This window comes from Vombatus ursinus, unplaced genomic scaffold (genome assembly GCF_900497805.2).
Source record: "Vombatus ursinus unplaced genomic scaffold, bare-nosed wombat genome assembly UNPS02014942.1, whole genome shotgun sequence".
Taxonomy (NCBI): domain Eukaryota; kingdom Metazoa; phylum Chordata; class Mammalia; order Diprotodontia; family Vombatidae; genus Vombatus; species Vombatus ursinus.
Window position 1 is genome coordinate 10,037,162 of NW_020954720.1, and position 14,894 is coordinate 10,052,055.

Below are 14,894 nucleotides of genomic sequence, written 5' to 3' on the forward strand. Positions count from 1 at the left end.
GCTCTTAGTGTGAGACGAGAGTGGAGAAGATAATGGCAGAAGACATCTGAGTGATGAGATGAGGAGGGAAGAAGAGAAAGATCTCTGAGTGGCCTCAGTTTTGTTTTTGTTTTTTTTTTTTGTTTTTTGTTTTTTTCAGTTAAATAGGAGGCAAAGTTCTTAGCTGAGAGGATGGTGGGAGGGGAAGCAATGGAAGGTTTGAGAAGGGATTAAAGGACTTGAAGAGCCTATGTGAAAAGTGGGGAAGTGTAGAAGGATTATCTGGTAGTAGTGAGGGTTCAGTTGAGATACAGCAAAGTTTTAGTGAACCCAATCAGAAGAATCGCAAATTTTCTCAATTTTTGTTCAGCAGCATGTGCGTAAGAGTGAAGGCAATGGATGATGGGAATGATCCAAGGCTTAGGCTTGGCCTGGCATAATTAGTGACTTGATTCGGGGGCCAGGGACTCAATAGAAGATGGTGTAGAGCTATTCTGGTTCACCAGTTGATCAAGATGGGCAGAATAGTGGGATGAGTTACACTGGGAGGTAAGAGGTTTTCCCTCATTTAAGGTTTTCAAGTAGATACTGGATGACCACTTCTTAACGGCTATTGTAGGTGAGATTCTATTCTGTGTGTGTGTGGTGTAGGTGGGGACAGTATGCTCTAGGCATTGTGAATAATATGAACAAAAGTAGTTGAGGTAGGAGAGCACAGGATCCTTTTGGGTCAGAGGTTACTTGAAGTTATGAATGCAGGAGATTGGCTGAGTGGTGTCACAGATAAAAATAGTGAAATCTTCAGCAACATATTTGCAGGAAAAATACCAGTCTTGTTTTGAACTTGTTGCATTTGAGCTGGTTGGGCAACTGAGTGGAGATATTCTAAAGGCAGTTCAAAGTGTAGGTTTAGAACTTAAAAAAGAGTTGAAGCCTAGAGATAGAAATTTGGGAGCCATCTGCATAGAGATAGCACAAACTATGGGGTAAAATAGATTGCCTAAGGAGGGAATGTAGAGAGAAAAGAAAAGAGAGCCAAAAGGACAGAGATCCTTGGAATCCTCATTTTAGAGGATTAGGAAGAAGAGTAGGGAAGGAAACAGTGGAATGATTAGAGAGATAGGGAGAGAACCAAGACAGAAGTCATTTCTCTGAAGCCAGAGGAGGAAACAGTATTGAGTAGATGTAGCCAGAATGGTCAAAAGCTTCAGAGTGAGGGAGTATGAGGAGTGAAAAAAGAAAATTGGAGGTTTAAATTAGGGCCATCAGTGTTATAAACTCTCAGCAACTATATGAAAAATTTTTTCAGATCAACAAAAAGAGAAATCTAAATGAAAGCAACTGTTTTCACTGCACACTCCACAGATTGGCAAAGATAACAAAGGCAGAAAATTCAACATTGAAGAGGCCACAGAAAGATGGGCACACTAAAATACTGTTGATGGAGTTATAAATTCTGGGACCATTTCTAGAAAACCGTTTAGAATTATGTTCAAGAAAATGTCTGAAAAATCCATGTCCTTTGACCCAACAATTTCAGTGTCAGAGATCCATAGATACCAAAACAGTCATTGAGGCATTTTTGGTGCCAGCAAAAAAACCCCAAAAAACTAGAAACAAAATGGACATCCATTGGTTAAGAAGTAACTGAACAAATTGTGATATTACTAATGAAATATCACTTGCACCATATAAAATGATAAATTCATGAGGAAGTTGGTGAAAACATTGGTAAGTGAAGTAAGTAGAACCAGGGAAAGCATGACTACAGTAATATAAATGCAGAGAACATGGAAATGCAGCAATCTTGGCCTTGTAGAAATCCTGCCTTTCACTGGGAGACCTTGGATACAGAATATTTCTGACACTGTCAGGCATAGTACCTACATCTTTTGATTTTGCTTAGTCCATTTTCTTTGTTTCAAGGAAAGTGAAGAATTCCAAAGGTGGTGTGTTGGTAGTTATATTCAGAAATTTCTGATTGTAATATAAAAACAAAAAGCACCAGTAAATACACTTACAGCCTTGAAAAAATGAGAGAAGTCATCTGTGATCTTTGAGGCAGTGTGTTAGAGCAAATAGGGCACTGAACTTGGAGTCTGGAAGATAGGGTCTCAAATCTTGCCTCAGACTTAATTAGCTGTGTGACCCTGTGCAAGTCAGTAAACTTTCAACCTCAGTGTTCTCATCGGTAAAATGGGGATGATAGCATATATTTCCAGGATTGTTATGAGGAACAAATGAGATAACACAAAAAACACCATGTAAATGTCTTTTTGTTGTTTAAAGTTTCAGTGTGGTTGGAGTTGAAAGCCAGTTTTAAAGGGTTAAGGAAAGAGGGGCTCTGGGTAAAGACAGCTTTTTAAAGAAGTAATAGGGGGCAGCTAGGTGGTGCAGTGGATAGAGCACCAGCCCTGGAGTCGGGAGGACCTGAATTCAAATCCAGCCTCAGACCAAACACTTGACACTTATTAGCTGTGTGACCCTGGGCAAGTCACTTAACCTCAACTGCCTTAAAAAAAAAAAGTAATAGGGAAAGATAGGACAGTAGATAGTAGATGGATCAAGGAAGGCTTTTTGAAGATTTTTAATAAGATGTTTATAAGCAGATGGGAAAGAGCCATTGGAGAAGAGATTGATATGTGAAAGAGAGGGAAAGACTGTTGAAACCAGTTGCCTGAGAAGTTGGGAGGAAAAGCGATCAAAGGTTCCAATGGAAGGATTTTTTTTTTCTCTTACTAGAATGATGGAATAGGGTGAAGTTTTTACTTTTTTAAGGAACTTATAACCCACCAAGAACATTTTCTATATTGTCTGTAGTCAAGAAGACATCTCTTTACACCTGCTGACAAGAGAATACCTCGGATTCGAATAGAAACAAGACAAGCTTCAACCTTAGAAGGACAGAGAATTATTGTTGCTATTGATGGTTGGCCCAAGAATTCTAGATATCCTAATGTAAGTTATTTTTAGAGGACAAATCTTTTCTATAATGTCTAAAAGAAAATCTGTGTGATGTGAAATTTGCACTGAAATTTAGTGTGTCCATTCTGATCATTTTGTTAATTTATACATATAATCCAATAAACTGTGATGTTATTTTTCAACTTAATTAACAGAGTTAAAATATTGTTTGGAATAGCTTCCTTGGCTGTGTCTATGAGAAGTAAATTCACGAAAAGGCTGATTTTTGTCACTAAGAAAAAAAATCAATAGTTCTAGAATTTAAATGCCTCTTTCCATTTGCACTCTAAAAAAAATTCTTGACAGAAATAGCTGGTGTATTTTGAAACACAGTTTAAGTCCAAAGGATCACAGGAAATAAGCAGATTTAAAGACTATGATCTTACATATTGAACATCTTTGGAATTCTCTCCATCTCCAGTTTTCCCATTTCTTCGTTGGAGGACACTGTGTCTACCCAACTACCTGGGTTATTTTAGGAATAGTAAATTGGGAAAAGCATTTGAACAACAGTAACTTAATAAAAGAATGTGTTTCTGGTGGTGAAACAATTGTAAAATATGTCTTCTGAAATAATTATTATTTTTAGGGTCACTTTGTAAAAAATTTAGGTGCTGTTGGTGATAAAGAGACTGAAACCGAAGTTCTGCTCCTTGAACATGATGTTCCTCATCAGCCCTTTTCTCAAGCTGTTCTTAGTTTCCTGCCAAAGATGCCCTGGAGCATCACTGAAGAGGTGAGAGAAGAATGCTGTCAAATGAGCTGTACCCGTTTAGGTAAAAGTGGGGACTTCAGCCGAGCAGAAGTACAATTTCTATCATGTTGTCTTCTGCTCCTTCCAATAAGAGATTTTAACTGTGTTAGTTTTACTCATTTTTTAGTTGGAATATCTTTTTAAGCATTTAAAAATTAAAATAAACATTTTAAATAAACATTTTAATAATTTAATAATCATTAATATTTAATTTATTTATTTAATATTAATAATTAAACATCAATTTAATAATAATAAAACAAACATATTTAAAATAAACATTTTGAAGTGTTTAATAAACATTTTAAGCAAAATGAGAAACCTGAGTTTTTTTCCCTCACATTTATCTTATCTTTTGATCAGTCAGTCTGTTTTGCACTGGCCAAAATACTTTTAAGTATTTTCTGTGTGTATGTACAAAAGATGTAGGTACTATACCTGAAAAAAACATTTATACTTAAACAGAAATTAAACTCTCAGGAAGCAGGGAAATTATATATTTTGAGTTTTCAGAGATGAATAAGGTGTCTAGATATGTTCAAATAAAATTAAGGTTAGCCTCAACTTATGTTTGAACTGAGATGGGGGAAATGGGATATGTATGTATTTTAATAACTCGCTTATTAATATATGAACTATCACACTGTATAAATTTGGATGCCTCGAGGGCTCTTGTGGAGGATTTACAGGAGCACTTGGGAAAGAAATCATGCAGGATGAAATAGCATAAATGGATTGTAATCATGCTGTTAGAGGGAGTTACCCACACCAATGAGGTATAGGCTAAAAATAATAATAATAATAAAATAAAAATGTATGTATGTGTATGTGTACCTACACACATATATATTAAAGTAGTATAATAAGGCCTGAGGACTTTAAGGAGTCATAATTTCATGAGTATGAATTCTCCCTGCACTGATAGAGATTGAAATCTCCTAACCAACATAATAGGTGGTATCACAGAGTTACTATAACTGAAAAAAATGGAGGCCTTCACCAGTTCCACTGGAAGCCTCCTAGCCTACCAGTCTCTCATAGCTCAGACTCTACTAGTATAACTTTGAGGACAGAGGGTACCCTTGACCACAGTGTACCATTGAAGAATGCATCCTAATAATTTAAAATATATTGATTTTTCCCCAACTGTTAAATTATTGTTATATGTAATTATTTCCTCTTTTTATATCTTTTTATAGGACATGAAGAATAGAGAAGATCTGAGACACCTTTGTGTTTGTAGTGTGGATCCTCCAAAGTGTACAGATATAGATGATGCTTTACATTGTCGAGAACTTGAAAATGGAAATCTAGAGGTATTTATTTTACAAGGCCTTTTTGCTGGAGATGTTAGTTTTACAGCTTATGTTCAAGTAGAACTTTACCTAGACAGTTTTCATTTGACTTGGTAGTATTTATTTGTTAAGTGCTTGTATAAAATGCTGTGTATTACAGCTAGAGAAACTAATGGATTTGTATTATTAGATTAAAATGTTAGGTGTAATATATCATTTTTCTTTTTTGTTGAACTTCTTTCTCCTTAGATTTCCTTTAGGAAAGTTAATGAATTATGCAAAATCTTGTCATGTTTTGCTTTACTTCTTGTCTTTTTAAGGTTGGTGTTCACATTGCAGATGTCAGCCACTTTATTCGACCAGGAAATGCTTTGGATCAAGAGTCAGCTAAAAGAGGAACAACTGTCTATCTTTGTGAAAAAGTAAATATTTTTCATTCAGCAAGTATTTATAACATGCATATTATGTGAAAGGTACTGTAATGGGTGCTGTGGGGGATACAGAGAAGACTGAGACAATACAAAAAGAGTGGAATTTCGATCAGTTTTCATTGTAACTTTTTTTTTTTTGTTAAAGCTTGCTTAAAGGGTTTTTGACTAAAATTATTTGAGAGATTTCCTAGACAGGAAGAATATACTCTGGATTTAATGAAGCCTTGGCTTATCAATGCATAACTGTAACAGTGGATATATACAGAATTTTTTTTTGTGAATTTAGACAGGCATACTTGGATGACCTAGGCTATTTATTTCATGGAAAATAATGTACTCTTTGTAATTGAGTATCTTAAATAACAATTAGAGATAGTTTATCTCCTTTTTAATATTTGTTGCTTGGCTAGCTCAGAACGGTTTGTGTTGTCATAGAAATAGAATTTTCTAGAGGGAATCAGTCAGCAAGCATTTATTAAACATTTGCTATATGACAAGTCCTGTGCTAGTTTCTGGGAGTAGGAGTACAAAGAATCCAACATTGCTCACTTCCAAGGATCTTACATTTGAATTAGGAGGCAACAGGTCCATATGTGAATATATGCAGCATTAACTGAATATAATTGCAAGAGGAGGGGACTTTAGAGGTCATTTAGGCCTTTTCTTTTATATAAGGTCACATCTGTCTTGCTGAACGTTTATTGAAATCAAAAACTAGGTTTACCAAAAGTCCCATTAATTCAAAGGTAAAGTGTAAATTCAGCTCTACCAGAGCTAGATCCCAGATCTCTTGAATCCTTATCTAATCTTCCTACTATAGCATGTTGCCATAATTCCTCCTTTATGTTCTGGAAATATAGAAATGTCATTAGGATTTCATGTTTGAAAAATGATTTTTCCTTATAATTCATAAAAATTTTATTTACCTTCCTATTTAGAAAAAAATGAATTAAATTTCATACACTACTGCTAAGTAATTTTTAAGATTTTATTTCTGTCTTTTACAGAGAATTGATATGGTTCCAGAATTGCTTAGCTCTAATTTATGTTCCTTAAGATCAAATGTGGACAGGTATCTGTGCATACTTTTTCATAAGACTTAATATTTACATTTAATGTTTACCACTATTTTTGTTTTAGTAATATTATCTGTTCTTTTTCCTAGGCTAGCATTTTCATGTATTTGGGAAATGAATCATAATGCTGAAATTTTAAAAACCAGATTTACCAAAAGTGCCATTAATTCAAAGGTAAAGTGTGAAGGTTTTCTTTCTATTAAAAAAAAAAATCAGTGCTTTGAAAAAGATTGCCTTACAAAACTAACTTCACTTGAGTCAGAAAACTACAGAAAACACATTGCCAGCTTCCCCAGTATTTCTTTTAGAATGTACCCCAAACCTAGAGCTTTGAACTATCTATTTTGTCCCTGTGTTCCTGTCAGGGAGTAGCAAGACTGACAACAGTCATAATGTTTCACTTACCCTATTGAAAATTATATTGAAAGCTATAAAGTTTAGTGTTTTACAGGGGATTAGAGTAAAGAACTTCGTGTCCTTTTAGATTGGAAATTGGGATAAAGGAATTTTAATTTTCCATTGGGTAATGTTTCAGAAATACATTTAAAAGTTTATGTGGAATGCTGAATGAATTATGACATAGAAATAACATTACCCATATATGTGATTAGGGATTTTAAGCCTGCAGCAGCCTCTTTTGCTCATATTATAACAAATTGCTAGTACTGTCCTGAAAATTGCTAGTACTGGGTCTCAGAAACAGCCAGTTATGAGATACAGGAGGAAGGGGGCGGGAAAATTCTTTTTCTTCTGGTCACAGAACCAACCTTATGCAAAATTTTGAAATAAGTAGAATTTGTCTTTGTCACCATGCCATCTTTCTGTCTGCATCCATCACTTTCACACATTTTAGTGCCTTTCTCCCCAGGCCCTAAACATTTAAATTGCTTTAAGCCATCAACTGTGGCACTTTATTCCAGCCTACTATGCTTCCAAAGAACTCCATTTTTCAGAATTTATCATCTTCCTTGCTAATCAGAGCTTCTACTCATCAGCTTATTTGTCAACTAGGTTATAAGAAGAAAGCAGACCTTATTGAATTAATATTTGTGAATTATTGATAGCCCTTTATTTCAGAGGTATTTATATTTTTAAAAATATGTTTAACCCAAAAAGAATTTCTTTTTGCTTTATTTTTTTTTTTTTGGTGAGGTAATTGAGGTTAAGTGACTTGCCCAGGGTCACACAGCTAGGAAATGCCAAGTATCTGAGGCTGGATTTGAACTCAGGTCCTCCTGACTCCAAGGCCAGAGCTCCATATACTGTGCCACATAGCTGCCCCCCAAAAAGAATTTCTAATTGACGCTAACAAAGTGAAGTGAACTGTTATACGAAATTCAGGCAGTGTGAGATAAGCTAATGGAAAGGAGATTCCAGGAGGCCTTCTATGAGTGAAGTTTTCTCAACTATTAAGAATTCCTCCTTCATTTCTCTACTCATAGAGTCTTTGAAACACACTAATGTTTTCCTGTTTCTTTTATTCTTTTTAAACTTAAATACAAAATGAGAAAAAGAAAAAAAAGAGCATTTTCATCTACACACCACATTGTTTTCAAAGCTACCCAGCTTTTCTGTGCTTCCTTCTAAGTTTTCTTTTGTTCTCTGCTGTGCACTTTTTATTTTATTTTTTTCTCCTTCACTTCCCATCCTGGCCTAGAGAAAACTACAATTAAATGTGAATATGTGTATATGTGTTCGTATAGTTCCAAGTCTTTCCATGTTTTTTCTAAATCAACCAGCTCATCATTTCTTATATCACAGTTGTATTCCATCACAATCATATACCATAACTTGTTTAACCATTTCCCAGTTGAAGGGCATATATCATTTTAGCCAATCTGATAGGTGTAAGATGATAACTCAAAATTGGTTTAATTTGCGTTTCTCTAATCTAATCAATAGATTTGGAGCACTTTTTCATATGATTATATATAGTTTTGATTTCTCCATTGAAAAACTGGCTGTTCATATCCTTTGATTATTTTATCAATTAGGATATGATTCATGTTTGTATAAATTTGATAAAATTCTTTATACAGTTGAGAAATGAGACCTTTGTCTGAGAGATTGTTGGTGAAAGTTTTTCCCCCAAATTTGTGCTTTTCTTCTAATCTTGGCTACGTTGGTTTTCTTTATATAAAAATGTTTTAATATAATCAAAATTATCCATTTTATACCTCAACAATGCAGTCTCTTGTTTCTTCATATATTATTTTCCTATCCATGAGTCTGATGGATAATAAATTCCATGTTCTTCTAATTTTCTTGTGATATCTCTCTTTATATCTAGATAATGTATCCATTTTGACCTTATCTTGGTACATGGTTTAATATATTGATCTATGCCCAATCCTGCCAGACTTCTTTATATCTGTTCTCAAAACTAAAATCTTTACATTTGTTAAATACAGAATTACTGTAGTCCTTTACTTCTGAATATCATGTCTACTCTGCTCCATTGATATGTCTTTCTGTTTCGTAACCAGTACCAGATAGTTTTGATATTTACTGCCGTATAATATAGTTTTAAGGTAGGCCTGCACAATCTGCAGCCCACCAAAGGATTTCCTCTGCATACAAAGGATGTTTTCCTCTACATTTTTTTGCAGGCTGCTGGAAATCCTTTTATGTGCTGCAAGCAGCCTGAGGGCTGTAAGTGGCCTGGAGGCCATAGGTTGTGCAGGCCTGGTTTAAGGTCTGGTACTACTGAATCTCCTTTCTTTACATTTTTTTTCATTAGTTTCTTTGGAATTCTTGACTTTTTGTTCTTCCAAGTACATTTTGTTATTATATTTTCTAACTCAGTAAAATATTTTTGAAATAATTTAATTGGAATGGCATTGAATAAATAGATTAGTTAGGTGAAATTGTCATTTTTATTATATTGGCTTTGTCTGCCCATGAACAATGAATATTTCTCTAATTATTTAAATCTAACTTTATTTGTATAAAGAGTGTTTTATGTTTAATGTTCATGTAGTTCCTGTGTCTGTTTTGGCAGGTATACTCTCAGGTATTTTATACTGTTTTAAGTGATCTAACATATGTTCCCAAAGTGGGCTGTACCGCCCTTGGGAGGCGCTGGAATGATCCAGGGGGGCGATAATAGTTTGAAATGATGCAAATTTCAAAAAAAAAAAAAAAAACAAAAAACAAAAAACTGTTAAAGGGTTAAAGAAAGTAGATTTCCACAGGGTTGCTGAGTAATTTTTTTTAAAGGGTATGCTAGGCCAAATAAGTTTGGGAATCTCTGGAACAGCATTGAATAATATTGGTGACACATAGTGTAGTTTCCCTCTTTCTCTTTTAATTAAATCTGCTTAAACTTTAACTTTGTCTGAGATCATGATTGCTAGCCCTGCTTTTTTTTATATAATAAATTTTACTCTAACCCTGTATTTCAACTCTGCATATATCATGTTTATTATATTTCCTGTAAGTGAAATATTGTTGAATTCAGATTTTTAATCCATTTTGCTGTTTTATGGGTAAATTCATCCCATTCACATTCAAAGGTATAGTTACTTGTTGTGTATTTCCCTCCATCCCATTTTTCGTTACTATTCCTCTTGCCCTATTTACGCTATCCCTTGTCACTCTTATCATTTATTTCTACCCATGACCTTGCCCTCCTATTCCTTAATCTCCCCACCCCTCTAAGATTCTCTCCCTTATCCTCTCCCTCACTCTCCACCTTACTCTACCTATCTTTCTATAAGGGAGTTTCTCCCTTATTCCTTTTCTCCTCCTAATTCTTAATCTACACACCCTTCTAATAGTCCCTCCCTTATCCTAACCCTAGCACCCTCTTATTTCTTTCTAAATTTAGAAGACTTTCATACCTTTCTTGATGTATATATTGTTGTCTCTTTAACCCACCAGCCCTCCCTGCCTCCACTTGATTCTTCTGTGTCAGTTCTTCCTTTCATGCCTCATTTGTATGAGATAATTACTCCTTTTTATCTTTCCCTATACAGTTTTAGTTTTTAGAATTACCAATTGTACACAGCTCAGCCCAAGCCTGTTTTTCAAACTATCCAATTAATAATGATAGTCATAAGAGTGCTGCTAATATTTTCACATATAAGAAGTAAACAGTTTGACCTTATTGAGTCTCTTATAATTGGTCTTTAATGTTTACCTTATATTTCTCCTGGATCTTATATGTCGAATTTCCCATTAAGTTCTGCTCTTTTGTCGCAAATACCTGAAAGTCTTTAAGTTCATTAAATATCCATTTTTTTTTTATTCAGCATTATACTTAACTTGGCTGGGTGAGTCATTTTTGGTTGCAGACCCAGTTCTTTTGCTCTTAAAAAAAATAGTGTTCCAAGACCTGCTATCCTTCACTATAGAAGCTGCTAGGTCTTGTGTGATCCTGATTATAGTTCTGTAATATTTAAATTATTTTTTTTTTGTTGCTTGCGATATTTTCTCCTTAACCTGGGAGCTTTGGCATTTGGCTATGATATTCTTCTAAGTTTTTCTCCTGGGGTCTCTTTTAAGTGGTGATAGGTGTATTTTTGTTTTTTTTATTTCTCCTTTACCTTCTTGTTTTAGAACTTCAGGGCAGTTTTCCTTAACAATTTCTTGTAATATTCTATCAAGATTCTTTTTTTGATCATAACTTTCAGATAGTCCAGCAATTCTTAATATTGTTTCTCCTCAAACTGTTCTCAGTTCAGTTTTTCCCAGGGTCACAGAGCTAGTAAGTGTTATGTGTTTAAGGCCAGATTTGAACTCAGGTCCTCCTGATTCCAGGAGGTGCTTTGTCTACTGCACCACCTATCTGCCCCCAGATCAGTTTTTCTGATGAGATGTTTCACATTCTCTTTTTTCTTTTTTTTTTTTAATTCAATTTTGTTTTATTATTTCTTGGTGTTTTATAAAGACATTAGCTTCTCCTTGCCCTATTCTAATTTCCAAGGAGTTATTTTCTTAAGTTTTTGATTCTCTTTTTCCCATTGAGACATTAAATTAGATATCATGTGGGCTACTTCATTTTTCTAATTATTTGCCTACTAAATATCATATGTTAAAAGGATTTTACCTTATGGTTGCTAGAACAGTCCTTATCTAGGTCAATTTCTAAACTTTCATGATTTAGTCACCACAGTGATTCTTGGGTTTAATTAAAAACTAAGGTAACCATTGTGTGTATGGGGGGTAGGAGACTGAAATAAAATAATTTCTTTTTAGTTCAGTACAACATTGACTTTAGGTAGATAACAAGGTTCTACTCTGATAAATGCTGGGTTAATAGACCAGAAATAGTACTATTGAAAGTGGGAATCTTTACTCAATATTTCCTTTTCATTATTGATTTTAAGCAGTTTAACATCATGGATTTCAGATTTCCACCTGAGGCTGGAAGACACAACTCTAGTTTTCTTGTTCATAATTGTCATGTTAATTTACAATTTCTTTTCCAGGCTTCCCTTACATATGCAGAAGCGCAAATGAGAATTGATTCAGCAGCCATGAATGATGATATTACCACTAGTCTCCGTGGACTAAATAAACTAGCAAAAATTCTGAAGAGGCAGAGAATAGATGCAGGGTATATTTTCTTTATTTGTTGGCTATATCTAACTTGGATACCATTATTAAGCTAGCTTGTTAACCTTTTTTTGAAAGACCATGTTTATCATGTGTAATAGAAGAACATATAGTGGTTTGTGTAGCAGATATTTCAAGTGTGCATTAAGCACTATATTTAAGTTTATATGCATATTAAATACATAATGCATGTATATTAAGTATATATCATATATATGTATATATTTACATAGTAAATGTATATTAAATACTATAGAGGATGTATGGTATATTGGATAGAGAGCTAGTCTCAGACCCACGTAAGACTTGCATTCAAGTCTCATCTCTGACATATACTATTTCTTTGACCCTGGACAAGTTACATAACCTCTCACTGCTCTAAGCAATTAAGAGTATAAGTGGCAGAGAACGTTCTGATCTGCATTGTTAAAAGAACTTTTCTTACACCAATGAAATCACCAGTCCAGTTTCTATCTCTAGCCTTTATTAACTAATAGTAAGATGCTTTGTAAAAGTTAAAATTCTTCTGCAGTAGCATCATATCCATTAGCTAGGAACAAACTATATCCTCAGACCACCTAATAAAAACTGATTACTCATTCTGGAGGAATTTTTGTAACAATTCTAACTCTTTTTTTGATTCAGTAAATACTTGTTAAAAAGACGAAGGTAAAGCATAAAAACACTCCAGGAGGAAGAAACTGCTTGAACTACTTGTCTTTGGATGAGTTCTGCTATGTTTTCTTTTTGAAAGTCACTTTTCCAGATTATTTAAATCTTTTCACTAAGGCTGATCTCGCTAATTATTGTGCTTAAAACAGTTAGCCTTCCCAGAGGAGTAGTTGCATCCCAGAATAGGAATTTATTAACTCCAGTTGCTAGACTACAGATGGTTTTCTGTATTATTTAAGACCTTCAGGAAAGTTCTGTTGTTACACATTCTCCAGTTTTTATCGAATTATTTTCAGATTTCTGACTATAATAGGGTCATTTGACCAATCTTTTTTTGTTTGTTTGTTTTTCTTATAGGGCTTTGATTCTTTCTTCTCCTGAAGTTCGATTTCACGTGGATAGTGAAACTCATGACCCTATAGATCTTCAGACAAAGGAACTTAGGTATGTTGTTTTTAAATAAAAGATGAATAAGATTTTGATTTTCATCATGAACATTTAGGATTTACGTTAACAGCTAAAACAGTCGCTAGTAGCATTCTATCTCCACACACACGCCTACGCATGTATGCGCGATGTGTGTGTGTAAGATCTATTTTCCCTTGGTTGGTAAATGGTACTTCATTGTATTTGTGATCTCATTAGTGCAAGTGTTCTCTCTAATGGGTGCAGATCCCAAGGACACCTTCCCATTTGAAGGTCTTGTACATGTCTTGTGTTAAACCCTCTCTAAAGATTGCAGTCCAGTGAGCTACAGGGTTTTCTCTGGGTCTTTTAGTACTGGGTACTAGAGCAGTATTCACGTTATCTGTTATCACTTGATCAACTTGGCCTGTTTCCTTTTCTCATCATTTCTTGTGTATCTTCTTTGCCTCTTTAATATATTTTATTGAGAATATGCTAAAACTTGTTTATACTTACCTTGAATCACTCCATTGTCTTCATAAAAGTCATAATCATTGTGATATGGAGGTAGCCCATGTTTCCTTTAAGTTGTTGTCAGTGGAACCTCTCTCCTGTCTTTGCTGTTGTGGGGCTGTGGGTGTGGAGTACTATATATAAATTCTGACTTAGTTGTTGTATTGGTTGGTTTTGTTGAACTGCTTTTTATCTCTTGTTTTTTCTTTGTTATGACGGTTGGTTTGCCCCAGGGGAGGGAAGAGAAGGGATATTCAAAAATAAAAGTGATGTTTTAAAAATCAATAAAATGTTTATTTGTCATTTATTAAGTATTGTTTATTAAATATCTATAAATCTGTGCCTGTGGAGTGTAAACTCTAGCTAATAGCTACCAAGATAGAAAGGTTCCTCAAAGTCTGAGGACCAAAATGGTTAACGGTAGTGAATCAGTTCATTAGTAATATTGGCCACTAAGTGGTAAATTACTTGACCATGGTAATCCATGAAAGTAAGAAGCAGAAAAAATGAGAATGTTCTGATTCATTTTCTTAGAGTCAGGTGTTACTGTGCTTATACTAACTTTTATTAGATTGTTTTAATTTTAAGGTGTTTCCCAAATTTTCAATTTTTGGCTTCTCATAGTGCTCAAAAGTACCCCCAAGGCTACCTAGTTCAATCCCTTCATTTCACAGAGGAGGCAGCTGAGGCCCAAAGAATTTTAATGAGTTCCCCAGGGTCAAGTATCTGGTTTCTAAGGCAGAGCTTGAACTCAAGTCTTATTCTTTCCTATGGCTTCAACATCATTTCTTTGTAGGTGACTTCTAAATATGAATTTAAAATTCTAATCTCTCTTCTGAATTCCAGACCTGTGTCATCAAGAACTTTGAAAATACCTCTGTGAGGGTATTCTACTCACCAGCACCTTAGTATATATATATAGCCCAGAAAAGGAAGTGATTCAATTATGTGGTAAAAAATGAAAAGTAATAGTTGGACAGCTCGAATAGTATACTTTGAGATTCTTAGCACATAGAGTGGATTCTCCATTGGGGATTTATAGGAAGACATGCCCTTCATTAGACCCTGTTATTCTCTCTACTTAGCATTCTTTGTCTCCTCTTTTTCAGTCAAATTCCTAAGTTAGAACAGAAACCAAGGGAAACATTTAATTATGAAAAACCATTAAGTATATGGAGGAGGCATAGTGTCAGAAAAGGAAAAGGAGTAAGGTTTTGTTCAGGATAGATATGATCATAGATTTTGA

At 34.4% G+C, this 14,894-nt stretch overlaps 1 protein-coding gene across 1 annotated transcript in view; it reads left to right on the top strand.

The window, feature by feature from the left end:
* The window catches only part of DIS3 (DIS3 homolog, exosome endoribonuclease and 3'-5' exoribonuclease), a 40,392-nt gene that overhangs the window by 16,264 nt on the left and 9,234 nt on the right, over positions 1-14,894 (top strand). Inside the window, exons 8-15 of the mRNA XM_027844524.1 lie at positions 2,800-2,937; positions 3,533-3,679; positions 4,897-5,013; positions 5,313-5,414; positions 6,431-6,495; positions 6,589-6,673; positions 11,932-12,059; positions 13,088-13,174. Coding sequence (XP_027700325.1) covers positions 2,800-2,937; positions 3,533-3,679; positions 4,897-5,013; positions 5,313-5,414; positions 6,431-6,495; positions 6,589-6,673; positions 11,932-12,059; positions 13,088-13,174 — 869 coding nt within the window. The remainder of the gene's footprint in view (positions 1-2,799; positions 2,938-3,532; positions 3,680-4,896; positions 5,014-5,312; positions 5,415-6,430; positions 6,496-6,588; positions 6,674-11,931; positions 12,060-13,087; positions 13,175-14,894) is intronic.